Source organism: Desmodus rotundus, chromosome 2 (assembly GCF_022682495.2).
Source record: "Desmodus rotundus isolate HL8 chromosome 2, HLdesRot8A.1, whole genome shotgun sequence".
Lineage (NCBI taxonomy): Eukaryota > Metazoa > Chordata > Mammalia > Chiroptera > Phyllostomidae > Desmodus > Desmodus rotundus.
The window spans coordinates 156,223,964-156,242,686 of NC_071388.1; the positions used below are offsets into that span (position 1 = coordinate 156,223,964).

The 18,723-nt window shown below is 39.1% G+C and overlaps 1 protein-coding gene across 3 annotated transcripts in view; it reads left to right on the forward strand.

The window, feature by feature from the left end:
* CERS6 (ceramide synthase 6) overlaps positions 1-18,723 on the forward strand; it is a 296,190-nt gene that overhangs the window by 237,860 nt on the left and 39,607 nt on the right. For all 3 annotated transcript variants that reach the window (XM_024579813.3, XM_045187450.3, XM_024579814.4), the window contains exons 7-8: positions 9,749-9,877; positions 13,387-13,493. In XM_024579813.3, the coding sequence (XP_024435581.1) occupies positions 9,749-9,877; positions 13,387-13,493 (236 nt within the window). The remainder of the gene's footprint in view (positions 1-9,748; positions 9,878-13,386; positions 13,494-18,723) is intronic.

An 18,723-nucleotide genomic window follows, 5' to 3' on the forward strand; every position in this document is an offset into this window, starting at 1 on the left:
TAATGCCACTCTCCTCACCATTTCTTTTTAATTTTGGAAAATGTAGTTATTTGGACAAAAATATTTATGTTAATTAACCAAGAATAAACTTTAAAGTAAGTTAGTAAGTGTGTTTTTACACATTTTAAAAATTTCTCCATTTTAATATCTAATGTGTTAAATACTGATAGATATAACCCACGTAAACAAATGTGTTTTTGGTGTCCTCGATAATTTTTAGGAATATAAAAGGGCCCTGAGACGAAAACGTTTGAGAACTGTTCACCTAGCTTATTTGTAAGTCTTCCCGAAGAATGCGACTCCAGGGCAGCGCTGCCGGGCAGTGTGAGCACGTCCTTTTCTTGAAAACCTGCAGTCACACCAGATGACGCCTGACGGTTCTGCGAGGGATTCCTCCCGCAGGAGCCTCGCTGCTGCTCCTGGTGGACACAGGCAGGCACTTAATGGCTCCTGACAGAGGGACGGAGTTGCTCGTTTGTGTGTCCACTTCTGACCGGAGTGGCAATATCCTGCACTCCAGGCTTAGGTTGCTTCCAAGGCAAATATTCCCGACTCTTAGGCCACTGTTGTGGGCTTGACTTTTTTTCCACACTACAGAGTCTTCACAATATAAGACGGGAAGAGGAGGCAGCTCATTTCAGTAAGCTAGAACCTGCGATCAAAGCATTTCAGCCCAGAGCTGTTCGCAGGCTGGCGGTGCAACAATAGAACAGTGTTGTCCGGAAGAGAAATGTGGTTTATGGAGCAGTTTTTATGGGATTTTATTCAAAGACTGTCTTACTCCAGTAATCAAATGCCCAAGTTCCTTTGCCAGGGGAGAGGTTCTTAAGCATCTTTAGATGTCATGTAGTGCTGTCCAGGGTGTGGGAGGGTGACAGGCAGGGACCTCTTCTTCCAGGGAGGTGCAAAGGGCCACAGCATTGCTGCACAACAGAGACGTACACCCAGGACCCACACAATGCTGCTGGTCTGGGGCTCTGGGTCCTTAGGTCCAGGCCTCAGGACTCCTCCCTCCTCTCAGGAGGTACTGCTGGCACTTGGAAGGTTCCACTTTCATTTGTGAGATTCAGTCATTCAGCTTCCTCTGGGAAGTTTCCCACAAGTCATCCTAGGGGTCTTGGGAAAATAAATGCTCGCTTTGGCTTATTATAGTTCTGTCTCCCTGACTCAGAGAATTCCCTCCATTTCTTCGCCATAGATATAGATGGCCCATCGCATGTCCTGCCTTTGGGCTTCCTAACAAGACGCAGCGCCTCTTCCCCTCATAGCTGATCCTGCACCTTTGCTCTTGGTCCCCCTTCTCTTCCTTTCTTCTGGAGTGGACCTTGCTCTGTTTGTTAGTCTCTCGCTGACATGTGTTTTCAGGAGTCTCCCTCCATGACCTCCTTCCTCAGTCTTTCCTCCTGCATTTGTTTCTGGGAAGCAGCAGCCCGCTGTGATGGAGCCTGGGCCCCGGAGTCGCACAGAACTGGATCCAGATCTGGCTCTAGCCTGTCCTCGTGATGACTTCGGAAAAATAACGTAGGGTCTCTGGGCCTCAGTTTCTTTATTAAGTGGAGTTCAAATAGTACTTGCTTTATGGGGTCATCGTTCAGAATAAATCACAGTGTCAGACAGAACCTTTGGAGCTTAAGAATTAGCAGGCGAATCACAGGGTAGACAGAAGTTCACCAGGGAGTCAAAGTGGAGTAGGGCTTGGGGAAAAGAAGAGAAAACACAAGCCTTCCACAGGGTGTGGGGGGTGGGGGCGTGGTACTGCATGGCCAGAGGCCTTCATGGGAGCAAGAAGTAACTTGAGGAGTGAATTCTACAGGTACAGTTTTGTCTGTTGATAAAGGCAGGTGGAGAGCTCAGACAGCTGAAGGAAAAAAGAGTTAGAAGAGAAAAGATAAGGCTAACGATAATAATGAGTTTCTCTGAACCCCTCCTGATGACTTACAGCATCATTCCAACCTGGTTGACCTGAAGGGAAATTTTTTCATCTACCATCTCAACTGCAAATTAAGTCCTTGATTTCCCATTGTCATTTTGGTCACATATTTAAAGCACATATGAGAATGATAGCTTTTGAGTCCTGGGATATTTCTGATTTTAGTTGGGCACAGTCTGCCCCCTACTGATCATTCTGGATGTTTTCAACTTCAATGGGTTTACAGGACGTCAAGTGTTGGCATTGCCTTTGTCCTCAGGGAAATGTGTGTGTGTGTGTGTGTGTGTGTGTGTATACATACACACACACATACATACATATATACATATATATACATATATATAGTGTGTGTGTGTGTGTATGTGAGAGAGAGAAAAGTCTTAATAAAGTCATCGCTGAACACTGTTATATCAAGTATATTTTAAATGTTTTAGCAGTGACTCAGCATTAAAAGCTGCACAAATTAGTGTGGCTGGGCCAAGAGTAACTTAAACAGAGCCCAGAACATGTATATAAAGACCTCCACCTCCTGGTGCTCATGATTTGGCAAGACTTGGAGTGATGGAGAACTTCTGAAGACCCAAATTTCAATAAGAAAAAAAGACACGCGTGCATAATTAAGAAAACTATCGCCGTCCTGTGAAAGCAGAGTGCAGTTGGAGACAGGGTGCTTTGATCAGGAGAGGAAGGCAGGATGGAGGAAGGACTCCGGGGAGTCACAAATTCAGTGCCATGCTCTGGCCAGGCACACTGGAAGGGAATGGGTGGCGTTCTCACTGTTTTGTTTTCTTTTGTACAAATAAAATTTTGTTGCATCCCCTGACACAGTAATAAAGTCAATGAAAGATTAATATTAACTAAATAATTCATCGTAGACAAGAGGTTAAGAATTCTTGACCTTGAAATGGTACCATAAATGTTACACAGGAGAAAGATTGGGTGAAACTACTTACAAAGCAGATCTTCACTTCACTTCTGTACGTTCCCAGAAGCTATAAAGTAAAGGCACCTCTATCAGCAGAGAAAGTAATATTACATTTAGACCGCTCTTGTTTTAAAATCTGTGAGGAATCTCCTTGATTTTCAGATTATCTTGAAATTGTAGTTCTAATTTATCAAGACAAGTTTGATGAAGATACCTGCCCAACTCTTCTTTTTATAGTGTACCTGAATTTTTTTTGTCAAAGCTTTTTGTTTCTTAAACCAACATTTAAATAACCAATTATTTAGAAATCAAAAGTGTTAACCAATTGCTATCTAGTTACAAATGATTAGACTAACTAAACCTAACAAAATTAGAGGAAACAAAATTATTATTTGGCTGGATTTAACATCTTTTCCTCAAACAGTTTGTGTAGTCAGATACAACTGCTGTTTATAAACTATTCTGAGCATAAAGTAGCAAGATGCCAGAGACATTGAAGTTAAGAACAATCTAACAATAGCCAGGGGGGAGTGGGGAGGGGACAGTGAGGAGAGGGGATTACAGGAACTACTATAAAGGACACATGGACAAAACCAAGGGGGAGGGTGGAGAAGGGGGAGGGAGGTGGGTTCGGCTGGGGTGGGGTGGAGGGATGGGGAGAAAAGGCAGACAACTGTAATTCAATAACAATAAATTTTTTAAAAAAATTAAGATAACCAAAGATCTGCAGTTGCTCATATAGATGCAGAGGGACATACATCTTCCAGGAAATGTATCTGGAAGATTAGGGTTAGTGTTTAACATTTTTTCATTTAGTGTACCTGAATTTTGAGAGTCATATTTTATGGGTTACTTCAGAATAGCTATGAAAAGTAAATCTCTTGCATATTCTTTATCTGAAGAAAATTTGATGAAGCTGGCCCTGGCACTATGTGGTTGCCGTATCTCAATAACAGAATCGAGAATTTCCCATAATATGCCCCTTGATGTGGCTCTAAGGCAGGGGTGTCGAACTCGTTTTCACCAGGGGCCATATCAGTCTCAAGGTTGCCTTCAAAGGGCCAAATGTAATTTGAGGACTGTATGAACGTAACTGCTCCTTCACTAGGGGCAAGGAGCTCGGTGCTGCTGCTGGTAGAAACAAGGTGCCTGGCCAGATAAAACAAGGTGGAGGGCTGGATTCTGCCCGCAGGCCTTGTGTTTGCCACCTGTGCTCTAAGGCCAGGGTCAACAGACTTTTCTGTAAAGGTTCATATAGCAAAATATTTTAAACTTGTGGACCATATAGTCTCTGTTGAAGCTATTCAACTCTGCCACTGTAGCAAGAACACTGCCACAGACAATAATTAAGCAAATGGATGGGCAGTGTTTCAATAAATCTTTCTTAATGAAAACAAACGGAGGACCAGACTCGGCCTGGGGGCCACAGTGTGTCTCTCTGTGCTCCCATGTAGAGAGCACTCTGGACATGCAGGTTTGGTGAACGGCGAGGGTGTCAGATTTGAGAATGGCTAGTAGAGATATTTACATCATAGCAGTAAGTATTTTAAAAACATTTTGATAGTATCAATGGTAAATGTAAAATCTTTAACCAAGTAATTCCTTAGCACTTGGGATATTTATATGTGACCATTATCTCTTTCGAGGACCTAAATCTGTATATACTCAGTCCAAAAGGGAGAAAAAATCTAGTCTAGTAATCTAATCCATTTAGTCTAAATTTAGCTCCAGAGTTAGTGTGAGTGAAGTTCTGTTCATGGACTGAATTTTAGAGAAGGGATAATTAAATCATACCTGCCAGGGCTCCTCCACTTTTTGATTGAACAGATGTTTCCCAAATAAATTACACATTTTCATCTCTTTCCAAATTTTCTCATAAATATTTACCCTAAAGTGCATAGGCTATGCATGAGAATAAAGGTGAATTTTAGTTACAGTTTTTGAAGAGGCTTGTTATTTGAAATACCTTCCTTTAAGTGGCACTTTTAACCAATTCTCTTTATAGTGAGCCAGAATTCAAGGCCACTTAAAAGTATAATAAACAAATAAATTCTGGGAGATTACAGATACCCAAAAGTTTACATTTGCATACATTGAGAGCTATTCACATCAGTTGCTAGTAAGAGAAAGGTATAATGTTCCTCAGATTACTTAATATCTGACAAATCTAAGTCCATTAATTTCTATATAGGGAAAGTATATTCCCTGAATATACTTCCATTTCAGTCATAGCTAGTTTTTTAGTCTCTTGTTTTTCTTTTTAAGAAAAAAAAAATATATATATATTCATGCTGTTAATCAGGACTTTAGCTACCCTTGCATAGACAAAGGGTGAGAGTCTATTATATTTTTATATTCCCTCAGTGGGAAAAGTATTTAACTATGATTATTCTGGGCATATGTAAGCTTTGTTGGAAATCCTTCCCATCTGCATCTCTGTATTCACTGTGGAGTGGAGATGGAGCCTGAGCAGCCGGTCTCCCCTGTGTGTTGCTAAGTCACACGCCCGAAGCCCACCTCCTGCACAGCCGTGCTGCTCCCCAGCACTCTGGGAGTTTTCCCTCGAGTCGTAAAAGCCCAAGTGAAGAAATAGCAAGACTGTTTGTTATTCATTTCTAGAAAAAAAAGAGCATCTTACTCTGTTGAAGATCATATACATTTCTGTGTATCTTGAAGACTTCAGTAAGAAAACTATTCTTCAAAAAAACAAAAAACAAAGCTAATAGAAATGAGAGATTTCTATCATTGATACAGTTTTCATAAAACAAAATCAGCTTTAAATTATCAGCTCTTTCTCTTTCATAGAGGGTTTGAAAACCTGTTAAATGAATAACACAGTACAAATTAACTGATTTCTATTCATGAGTTAGATTATAAATCTATTAATTCTATTTATTAATTTTATTAAATTAAATTCAGAAAGCGAATGCATGCATTTATATCTGCAAAAGAGCCTTGCCCTTGCCTTGCAGTTTAGAAGGATTCCGTATTCTTACCATCCGTGCACATCCAGATCAGCTAGCACTGCTAACCTTGACCTTCTCACGCCTTTTTGTGAGAAGATTCTTCAGTGTTTTTCTTTATTTGTTGCAAAGATTATTCCCAAGAGAAACTGCATAAAATTATTAGTACATTATCAAACAAATGGGGACTTAACAAGTTTCTTGGTGTTTGTGCTGCTTAGTTTTGTTTCTGAGAAATGAGTTCATTTTGCATTTATGAGAACATGTACATGGAGATGAATTTCTGGTGCCTCCTGAAAACACAGTATTAATTCAAAGACTCTCTTCAGTCGGATTATTCCAAATGGAGTTTCATCATCTTGAGCATCAAACACATTCTTACAGAATTTGTCTTAATGAGAGGTTGATCCCTCTGGCTACTGTTTTCTTGTGCATAAATTTCCCTTGGAGACCTGAGTTAAGGATGCAGAGAATCATCCTTAGTATTAGTATGGATGGTCTTCCTTGGATTCTTTCATTTCAGACCTAATGGATTTTGAGTCAAGACCACAATCTAATTTTCTATCTGTCTGTGAAAATGAACACAGAAGAAGCCACTGGAATGAGGGCTTAGATTGGGGTAAATATTAGGCAGGAATCATAGAAGGACCCTTGATAAAGGTATGAGTATGCCAAAAACAATATGAAAGAAAGGCAGGAGGTTGGGGACACCACAGAAGTAGGTGGCCAGGCCAGTCTGTTTTGAGTAAGAGCTTTTGGAATCCGTCTTCAGTGTGAGAACCAACAGAATTCCCAGTATGTCTGTCTATTTGCTGCTAGTAAAATGCAGTGAAACTTGCTCAGCCTACAATGCCAAGGTCCCTGCGGCTGTGCATGTGTCTGCACACCCCCCGTCCCTCCAGCAGTAACACACCTGAGGATGGGTGTGTCCCACCCTGCACTGATAAAGTCCAAATTCACAATTTGTTTAAAAACTGTTATTTGTACCAGATTTGGTGTCCACTTAAGAAAAATGTGCCAGGGTGAGATAACATATAAAATAATTATTGCGTGGCTTTTATTAAAGGTATTTCATTCTGCATCATGCTTTTCTGAAATAGAAATGTAAGGTAAAATTCAATATTTGTGCTTTTCGTATTCATACAGATATGGCTGTATAATGAAAGTCAGTCGTCTGCCATGGGCACAACTCGGAGTCCCTCAACAGTAATATTTTCTAGGAGCAGAGGATTTATATGTGGAAATCATCTTCACAAACAAACTGAAAAACAAGGTTCTCGTGTCTGGAGGGTCCTTGAGACATTGTCGGCCTTTGTGGTGTTTACGGACATTTATATCAGATACAAATCAGGAAACTTAATTATAAAATAGTCCTAATCCTCATAAGTGGATTGATTAAAATGTAAATTTTAATCAATTTATATTTATTCATTTTAAAATTAAACAGAGAAGAACTCTTGTTCTCTTTTAGTGAATCAAGAGCAAGCATTCAGGGCTGAACAATGGAAATGTGGGGAGTATTATTCTGGTTAGGTGCTCGGCTGGTTACACTTTGAAGCCGGTGTAATGAGCATGGGCAAATATAAACTCACTAAAATGTTGAATCAAACAGTATGTTTTCATTTCATTATGTTTAAGAAATGATTTAACATAGCAGTTGGTAGGGTAGCTCCACTTTAACTGATTCATTGTTTTGAAATAGCTATTGTCTGCTGGATGATGGAACCTAATACATTTTGTATAGCAGCCTGGAGAGAACAATTTCAATTCCAGTGGGAAACACTATCAGAGCAATTTTTATTGTGTGCCTCGGGCATTTTGGTATTGTCCAACTTTAATGATTTAGGAAAATCTTAGATGCTACCAAAACAGAAAGTCAGGAAAAGTAGACAAGTCTTGTAAATCAAGTTGATACATAATCACTCACTATACCCAGAGCACGCTCCTCATTTCTCTCCGGCAGGGAGCTGAGAACCAGATGTGAGCGTGGTTCTGGAGGAAGGAGCGTAGTGGTGGGTCACCAGGTGGCTGAAGTTTGCAGGACTCAGTTCTGCAGTTCTGCTTCAGGCGGGCAGAACTGATGCAAGGCAGATGGTTCTTCCCGCAGTGGCATCCACCATCAATGCAGCACAGCCAAGTAAACTGAAAATAAGAGACATAGTTGCAATTCACTGAAAAAATTACCGGACCTGATTTAGACAACTAACTAATGCAGCAGCTCTGCAAATAACGCCATTTTGTTTAGTCGTTTTGTTATAACAGTGAGATGCTATAGGAACTTAATTTTTCTTTATATCAATTAGCCTGTGGTGAAATTGGTTTCATTGTCCACTTCACTTAAAGTCACAGAACCTATCAACAAACTTAAGGGAGGGCTTACTGTTCTAGTAATAAATCAATATGTATGGTTAACAATAAATGTTTGGCACTTCCCAAGGCAGAAAAATAAACTCTGGACATGTTCTCCAAAGTGTATACAGAATCCAAACATTGTGGGTTTTTCTTTAAAAATATGCATTTAACCTTACTTCATTATTTTCATTTAGAGCTTGTCATTATAAAACATAAAGAGACAATTTTAAGAGTTCTGTATCATGGGAATTTAAACATTAAGAATATACATAGCTTTGTAGGTTCAAGGTATAAAAATTAAAGTCAAATAATTGGAAATGTTTTCAGTATGGAAACTATACAATAAAATAAATGGGAAAAGGACCTCATAGGATCGATATTTTATTTCTTATAGATTATCATTTTACTTTCAGGATCTAAACAAGGACCGTTGTTTAAATGTTTTAAAACCATTTAAAAGTCATTGAGGTTGACCTTACAAACTTCAAACAGTGCAACGTCCACACAGAGGGGGTGTGTGCACACACTTGTTCTCTCTCCCTGTCTCTCTCAGCTTCATAATATGCTTTACATTTTGGCTAATTTTTTTTGGTCTCTATACAAGTGGTATAGGGCTTTAAGTAGATCACCATTAGAGCCAACCCTGGCATTTAAGTCCCTGAGAAGTTCAAGTTTATTCTGAGAGAAATGTGGATTCAATGGGCGTAAAAAGGCCAATAAAAGAGAGACTGTATTTCTTTTTAAAAAAATTTTATCGAATTTATTGGGGTGACACTGGTTAATAAAATTACATAGATTTCATGTATACAGTTCTATAATACATCATCTATATATTGTATTGTATTGAACCTAAGTCGAGTCTCCTTCCATCACCATTTACCCACCTTTGGCCTCTTTTAGGGAGACTCTACTTCTAAGCAACAGAAATTCCGTATCACAAGAAGCGGTGTCCAGATGGTCAGGAGATAAATCAGCATTTGAAAAGACAGTCCTTTCACATGGGCCAAGAAGTAGCTCCCTTGAAGTTAACCAAAATGAAGATAGCCAATATTCCATTACTTTGGCTAAATTTTTAATGACTAAACACAGATACTGGTTAAAATTCAGAGCTCGTTTGTATAGGATTCATGGAAAAGCCAATATATTACTATTCCTGCCTTAATAGCCCACTGAGCATATGCCAGGAGACAGACGCAGAAGTAGTCAGAGAAGTAGTCCAGTTGGACCTGCACTGCTGCCCAACAGATCTTCCCAAAGTATATACTCATTCAGGCCATGTCTTTCTTTGCTTAAAATCCTATAGTAATTTCTCCCATAGCATCGAATTCCTTGGGTTGCTACAAAACACCCTTTATGATCTGGCCTTAGCCCTGGCTTTTATTACAGTCTCCATAATTACTGGTCTCCTGTGTGTCTCTCCCACTATGCGGTGAGCTTGCAGAGTATCTTACTCACTCTAGTATCCCCAGTGTTAGGCCCCTAGAGAGCCTCAAAAAGTATCGGTTGAGGGGGTGAACAGATCAATGGAGATGCTGTGGTACTGCTAAGCGCTAACATGGCTGTTTTTTCCTCCCCAAGGACTTTGGCATTATGTTCCTGCATCACCTGGTGTGTATTTTCTTAATTACCTTTTCATATGTCAACAATATGGCTCGAGTAGGGACCCTGGTTCTCTGTCTTCACGATTCAGCGGATGCTCTTCTGGAGGTAAAAACTTTTTTCACCTTTTTTAAGAAACAAAATATAACCAGAGACATTGTAGTTAAGAACAATCTAACAATAGCCAGGGGGGAGTGGGGAGGGGACAGTGGGGAGAGGGGATTACAGGAACTACTATAAAGGACACATGGACAAAATCAAGGGGGAGGGTGGAGGTGGGGAAGGGAGGTGGGTTTGGCTGGGGTGGGGTGGAGGGATGGGGAGAAAAGGCATACAACTGTAATTGAATAACAATTAAAATTTAAAAAAAAAAGAGTACAAAATCTAGAATTGAGGAAGGCCCAAAGATCATCACTCCTTCTATGTTGTGCTAATGGTGCTGGGGATAGTAGTATGTGCCTGCTTTGAAACTGCAGAGTATTTCTTTTAGGTGAAATTGGTGACAGTGAGACTTTAAATTAGTATATAAATTTTTATATAAAAATGCTCATTTTTATATAATGATGTCAGCATTATATAAAATGGGATGTTAGCATTCTTTATTAATGGAATAATGAATACCTTTATTCCACACAGAAGAAATGAATGCTTTACATTGGGAAAAGTATTACTTGAGTATGTTTTATTTCTGGTGTTATAAGTTTCACACTGATTTATCCAAAAAATGTATATAATTCAGTTTAGTTATTAATGGAAGTTGTACATGCTGATGAAATCAGTTAGTAGTCATAGTTTTTATTGCCAGTACAAGTATTATCTAGTTTTTTACAGTGAAAAGTGTATACAAATTGCAAATTATATAAAAATTGTTTTCTGTGCATATAAATAAAAGAGTATCTGAGGATACACTGATTGTACTTGGAATAACTTTGCAAACCACTGTCACTTAGAATTGTTAAAGTAGGGAAAAAAGAAAAATACTTTTAGTTTCTTTCTTTCTTTCTTTCTGTCTTTCTTTCTTTCTTTCTTTCTTTCTTTCTTTCTTTCTTTCTTTCTTTTTGGTGTCTTTCAAAAGATAAAATCCTCAGCAAAATTTTGATGTAGTATTTACTCTTAATTACACACTCAGTAATGTTATATAATTAAATAAAAGTTCACTTCACTTTAAAATAAGAAATTTATGTAACTTGTCAAAAATAAACTTCCCAGAGTAAAAATTCCATGTGGAAGGGTCTTAGAACCCTTAGTCTGATTTTTGGTTCCTGTTGGTCCACAGTCTGCCCCTTCGAAGCATCCACTGTCACTGTGGATGCAGAATAAAGGTGCCCTCAAATAATGATCTGTTACTGCAATAAAAGGAGAGATTTCCCATACCATGAAACTGAATCTATTATAAAAACAGTTAGTCAAGGTGTGATGTATGTATAGCATTTTTTTAAAGATTTTATTTATTTATTTTTAGAGAGGGGAATGGAGGGAGAAAGAGAGGGAGAGAAACATCAATGTGTGGTTGCCTTTCAAGCTCCCCCTACTGGGGGCCTGGCCCACAGCCCAGTCATGTACCCTGACTGGGAATCAAAGTGGAAACCCTTCGGTTCACAATCCAGCACTCAATCCACTGAGCCACTAGCTGGGGCTACGTAGCATTAAAAAACAAAAACAAAAACAAAAAACCCCATGGTCCCTGTAAGTTTATGAAACAAAAACTAGTCCTAATGGGCTAGGATATGTCAGATGATAACTTGGCACTATGATTTTTAAGTGCTTCATGGTAGCCTCTATTCCACATTTTTTTAAAGGAGAAATATAATTAGTGTAAGGGCAACACCCTGAAAGTCAGTTACCATTTGATTAAATCCTAAGCGTGCTTGAAAGCAGAAATTTATACAGCACCTACAGTTTTGAAATCAGTCCTGTACAATCTGCCAACGTCAGTCTCTGGGACAATGGCTGGCATGATGCTCGGCAGAGCCACAGTCTGAAAACGTTGGTTGAATCGTCACGTACCACTTCAATCCAGAAAAGAAAAAATAATTCAGAAATTCCAGCCATGTGGCTAAAAGCAAATGTTCTTCATTACCTGGATCCTCTTTGACATTATAAAATATTTCCTGATAATATCCAAATAATAAGATATGTTAACTGTCAATTCTTTAAAGTGGAAGCTCTGGCTTAGACATTTCCAAAAAATTGATGCTTAATGCTTTTTTATTGAATACTGATGAATGAATACAAAAAAAACAATTACATGGCTGCCTAGACAGAAGGAGGCGAAAGATGCTTTTTCTCAATGTAATTTGTGGTGTCATGCCCAGAGTATTCATATTAAAAGCTTCCACTCGGTTAATTGATATTTCCCCTTAGCAATGTAGTTCTTTCATAGCTTTGTGTTTTACTTAAAGCTATTAAATTATAACTTCTATGGACACTGTCAACAGTCTTTCCAAGTTGACTCAGCTAATTCAACTTTCCATTAAGTAGAGCATAATGTTATGAATTCAGAAGACATCTTCAATTTGTCACCCTGTGGGGAAGGTGCTTGTGAATTCTTGGTGAAAATGTAAAAAAGAGGCAACCAATCAAAATGATGTTCTCAGTGTCACTTGTTTTGGCTTAGAATCATCCATAAATAGATGGTACAGAAAGAGATGTGATTTCTTCCCTAGACTAACTATAGTATAAAAAGTAGTCATTAGCCCCAGCTGGTGTGGCTCAGTGGATTAAGTGCTGGCCTACAAACCAAAGGGTCACCAGTTCGATTCCCAGTCAGAGCACATGCCTGGGTTGCAAGCCAGGTCCCCAGTTGGGGGCATATGAGAGGCAACCACACATTGATATTAATCTCTCTCTCTTTCCTCCTCCCTTCCCCTCTGTCTGAAAAAAAAAGTTTAAAAAAGTAAATAAAATTATATATTTTTTAAAAGTAGTCACTTAAGTCACTACCGGAAATATTAGAGTACTTCTTACACACACTTGCAACATAAGTGAGTTCCATCTAGGAGATGGCCCATTCATGTAATTGAAAATTATACCTAAATGGAGTCATTGGAAAACCATGGTCTTGACACATTCTTCATTTCTATATTTATGTGAATAAGTCAAAAACTATCTCCCCAGAATACTCCTTATGCCTGTTTAAAGAAAACCTATGATTCTAAGCAGAAAGAAGAAAAAAATACAGAAAAGCTTCATATATTCTGTTTAATTCTGATGTCTTAGTGTTTAGAACTCATTAAAGGTTTAAAGGATTATATAACATGTTCTGTTTGACCTGTTATGTTAAATTCCTGTTCTGGTGTGGTTGGCTCACTAATATCATCTATAATGCAAGAATTTTCTTATTTTTCTCTTTTCCTGAAATCACCCACATAATTGAATTTTTCAGGTTGCTGAATATTTTATTAAATCTATGACAGTCAGTAGTTCTACTTATGGCTAATGCTGCATTTCGCTGAACTTATGAGTAATTTATGAATGCTGATGCATGGCATTTCAAAGTAGCAGGCAGCTTTGCGCATCTAATAAGTTGTAACTTAAAGGAGACTCATGCATATTCAAAGAAGCTTCCTATTTATCAGTTTAACTAAATTAATATGTCATATTCCTTCCTTTCATAGGCTGCCAAAATGGCAAATTATGCCAAGTTTCAGAAAATTTGTGATCTCCTGTTTGTTATGTTTGCCATGGTTTTTATCACCACACGACTGGGTATATTTCCTCTCTGGTGAGTATGCCAGTCTTCTTTCCAGTGGAGCCTCCCCTTCCAGACAGGCTTTATGAATCATTTTCCTTTTGAATTTTACTCCAAATTCTTAGTAAGTGGTTTAACGAAAGTGAAGCAGTAATACTGTAGTAACTGTGTATGGTGTCAGAAGGGGTACTAGACTTACCTGGTTTATCATTTGAGGGCCATAAGTTGTATAAATGTTTAATCACTATGTTGTACACCTGAAACTAATATAATATTGTATGTCAACTGTAATTGAAAACATTATTTCAATTAATTAATAATTAAATTACATTATTTTGGGGGTAAACAGTGAGGTAGGGACTCAAGAAACAGCTTAGTTTCTTCTTCCAGAAGAGGGTCGCACTCTTTACTAATAGTTCCCGCAGGACAGCTAGAGAAGATGTGGCTACGTAGGTTCTGAAGCCACAGAAAGCTGTCTTCCATTTTTGGGTCCAGTCTAGAATATGATTCAAAAAGCTTAGCCATGAAAGTTGGAATTAATAAAGGAAATACGGTGTTGCAACCAGTTATCTATCAGAGATGCTCCTGTACCAGGGGTTCTCAAAGGGTTGTCCCCAGACTGGCAGCAACAGCGTCACCAGAAATGCAACTTACTGGGCCCCGACCCAGACTGACCAAATCACAGACTCTGCAGATGGGGCCTGGCAATCTGTATTTCCAAAGCCTTTCTGCTGATCCCGCTCCGCACTGAAGTTTGAGAACCACTCTCCTATATAATTCCATTCATCAGCTGCATTTATAGCTAAAGCAGATGGAAGGAATAACCTAAAGTGAATCCCTAAAACTCTCTGTGGCCCCTGAATGTCTGGGAGTGTTTGTTTTGTTGAGAGCTAAGAAAACAGTATGACAGATTTTGATGGAATTTGATAATCCTTTCTATAGAAAATAGGCCCACCATCATTAATTGATTTTTGGAAGACTATTACTTGAACTAGAAAAAAAAATGATCCCTCCACATCACTTAAAGTCTACCATTGATGGCAGAATTCTTTTTCCATTTTGAGAAATTGATTTCCATGGAAAATTAAAGCAGTGGACATGGGAGACAGCTGACAAATGAGGGGATGCGGTAATACCTTACCTTTCAGCCCCAATAAGAAAATAAAGTTGGAGCTTTTAAGTGAGCAACATCTATCACTGGGGTTCCATACACAAATTAACCTCACACACACACACACACACACGCATGTGTGCACACACACAGCTTCTTGTTGAGGCTTGCACCCTTTTGGTCATACTTAGTATGAGAATCATTTCCAAGCAGCAGTGCCGTGTGTGAGCCAGCAGGCATTTATAATACCTCGTTATAGTTGTATATGGTTGTAACTAGGAAACATAGAGTAATTTTGAGTATAATTTGTCTGTAATTATTTAGGGATTGGGGAATCTCTCAAGATTATTAGCAGAACTAGTGATAAGAATTTAAGTAAAAGAAATTCAAGCAAAATCCAGGAATTATATCTCAAAAGAATATTAGGAAGCTTTTCCTGCTTTGTATTTCTGAGAACCTGAGTTTTAAAGAAATACGCTTCACTCTCAAGTACTTTGATTTATTTGTTTTCCTTTAAGGGTAGAATTAAAATTGAGATGTACCTCTTTCCTTCCCAGTAGTTACTGCGTAAAAAAAAAAAAACCTCTTCATGTGTATGCATTAATGAGTTCCCTAGAATATAGACCCCAAAATACAGAAAGTATGTAATGCTACTAATAAAATACCTCGTGAGTATGTCCAGTATGATGGCATAAAGTAGCTCCTTAAAAAACCCTCGGAATCAAATGCAAAACCAGAGCTTACATTGCATTGCTGTAGGGCTTCTGCTACCATGCCCCTCGGTGCAGGCAATTCAAAAGGAAGCCTGAGAAGAGAAGTGTTTTATTGTTTGTAATGCAAGAAGTGATTTATGTACCTGCCACCTCTGTAGTTGCGCACCCAGGTGTAGCTGGGCACCTGTAGTTTTCAGATATGTCTGTAAATCATGTTAGTGCCTGAATGACCTTTGTTTTGATCCTGCTTCAATTACTAGAGCGTAATGGATCTTGTTAGGATTTAAAATTGTAATGCAAATGACAATAACAAATAGTGTTTCAAGTATTTTCATTAATGCTGTGAAATTGTTCAAAAGTTCCTTTTAGATGGGGGAAATCTTAGAATTGGGAGGGACTCTGGGGGTTACTGGCTCCACATTCTTCTCCCACTCCCTCTTCCCAGGTTAGGGATCTTCCTATCAATTTCCTGATCACAAGTATTGCTTTATAAGTCAAGGAGAATTAGCTTCTTATTGTGAAACAGAACCTGGGGCTTCTAACTTCTAAGCTAGAGTAGTTCTAACTCTGCTTTAGAACCCCTAAAATTGTATGAAAAACATGTATGTGTGTGATTTTTTTCCTGGGGGTGGCTGGCACATGGCTTTGTCAGATTCTCAAAGAGATCTGGGACCTCTACCCACCTTAAAAAACGTGCCTTTGGAAAAGAGATTCAGTATATGCTACCACTTGTAACTGAAAAATCTTAAGAATGTGAAGATTTCTAGTTTATCATTTGTAAGCTCTCCCTTCCTCTGAAAGCTCCTTTAATCCCTTCATTTGTTCCTTCCTGCTGTTGTCCTTCGTTTCTCAGCATCCCTCTTGTTGTGATGTTCCCAGTGTGGACTGGCTGGTGCACAATGTGAGAGAACCAAGAACAAGCTGCACCCCTGCATTTCTCCCAGTGCAGCTTGCCACGCACTGGCTTTACGCGGCTTTCGCTCCGTGCCCGCGTGACCCCATAAACATCTGAGCTGCCGCCAGACTTGGTCTTCCTCCTCCTAAATTTACTTCGTTGTTGTGCATTTTTATTTCTAGTTATGATTTATTTGTATACTTTATTATACAAACTACATTTCTTCCTGTGAGATTTCATCACGCTGTCTTCAGATACTCTATTCTTATAACCCCTAGTAGTAGGGTCTTCTGAACTGCTGTGATTCCTTTGTGCTACTCACATGTGTGCCGTTCATGCTTCCCTCCACTCACTGCAGGAAAAGTTGCTGCAGAGGAACCCCTAAAACACGACTGAAGGATTCCCTTATGCTGACCTTAGTTTCTCAACCACCAGTCTTTCTTTATGATTTCTTTACTTATTAAAGTCTTAAAACTGCCGATATCATGCCTGCTATTTCTCCACATTTTTAATGTGTATTAAAAGACTTATGAAAGGTCAAAGATCTTATGAAACCAAGATTTACTCTGCATTTAAGACATCCTCTGCATGTGTAGAGGCAGGGTGAGAAAAGAATACGAGTCCCATCTGGCATGACTTGATTCCAGGAGACGTAGTTGGCTCCTGGCTGTTTATGTCTGAGCGCTCACCCCCATGTGTTTGACCGTCCGTCTGCAACACCAAGCCTGCCAGTCTACAGCTTCTGCTCTTTGCCTTTTCCACGTAGTGTAGGTGTGGACTGTTAACCTTCCAGTAAACTACCATTTTTAATGTACTTAGGGAATTTATTGGGCATTTACAGTGTGACCAGTACCGGGCTGGGTGCTCAAAGTTCTTTTCTCGGAGGACTTTCAGTAGAATCCCTCCAGGTACCTTCAGTATTTTGGTTTATAATTTGAGGGCCTAGAGAGTGTTAGTTTTTTGTGGCCATTTATTGGAGATAAAAAATAGAGTGGATCCTCAATATTAAATCATTTGGTTGAGGTACACCACGGAGTTCTGTCAGCTGATAAAGCCTTATAGATAGAGCTTGTGTGTGTGACGTAGTCACTGGCGACTGGAGGGACATAGGTTGGACTTCAGTTCTAACAGGCATTTCATCTCATTTCTCCTTCAAATATTTGTGCTTCTGCTGGAAGAAGACAACAGTTGTGCCCTCTACTTCTTTTAGTTTTCAGTCCAATCACTTTGGAATCACCGGCCATACCTTCCGTGTTTCTCCTGACTATATTGTGACCCCGTGCGAGCTGTTAGAATTTTTGTAATCCGCGGTTTTAATAACTCTTGCTTCATTCTCTGCTGTGTCTTTGGCCCACTTGTGTGTTTGCCGCACAAAGGCAGCACACACGTGAGCAGCCTTTTCAGAACCGTGCTCTGCCCAGACTTCTGGTTTCATGTCAGTATAGCCTATTAGAACAGCGATGCCCAGTAAAAATACAGCTCAGGCTTCATAGTAATGTTAAATTTTCTAGTAGCTACATTAAATGCAGACAACTGTAATAGAATAACAATAAAAAATTTAAAAAAAATAATAATAATTAAAATGTGACATGCATTTAAATGTTTTATTTAACTCAGTATATTCAAAATAATATCATTTTAACATGTAATTCATACTAAAATTGGGATACTTGCATTCTTTTATTAAATACTGAATCTTAAAAGTTGGGTAGGTGTTTCACGTCACTGCATCTGTTCACAGGTCTACGTAGTTTGGCCCTTATATTGTAATCGGGCAGTCAGTGATTTGATCCTTTCTGACAGTAAGCCTATCCCGTCACTGCCAAGTGGTACTGTTCTCCTTGATCCGCATCTGTCTGTCGTCAACCCCATCTCTGTGTAAGCTCTGTGCTCCTAACTTCCCATGCTTTATGAAACTGGTTTCCATTGACATAGAGTAGATTGTGCTCCATCTCACTATAGCATCCGTCACAATGCCTTGCTCCCAGTGGCTACTCGATAGTATTTGTAGTGTGAGCTAGGTACTCTTTACTCTAAATGGCCTCACATCTGTCTTCCTAGTTGAGCTCCTTAAGTCACTGTGAAGTGCATAGGTGCAGTTTCTCTCTTATTTAACAGAAAAAAAAAATTCATTTAGTCAATGATTTACCTAGTCTCTCCAGACGCTGGTCCTGAGATCGGTTCAATTCAGCAAGTACTTACTAAGTTCCAGTTGTTCTTCCTATGATATAATATTATCATCTTTAAGAGGAAAGCCATAAAGCTAGTGATAAATATATTTTTGATAGTTGTTACATTAAAAAAAGAGTCATTTTAAAATAATTGTCTTTATCATTCTGCCCCAGCCAAAACACTATATGGTAAGTGTCATCTCTCGGCCACACATTAGAATCTGGTAACAAAAAACGGCAAACCCACGCAGGTCCTGAAGGTGAGGTAGCACGGTGCGGTCGATAGGAAGGGTGCTCGCTCTGAGTCACGGTTCTCTCCCACTGCGCGTCTGGAGACCAGGTGTTTAACTTCTCTGTGCCTATGTCCTCTTCA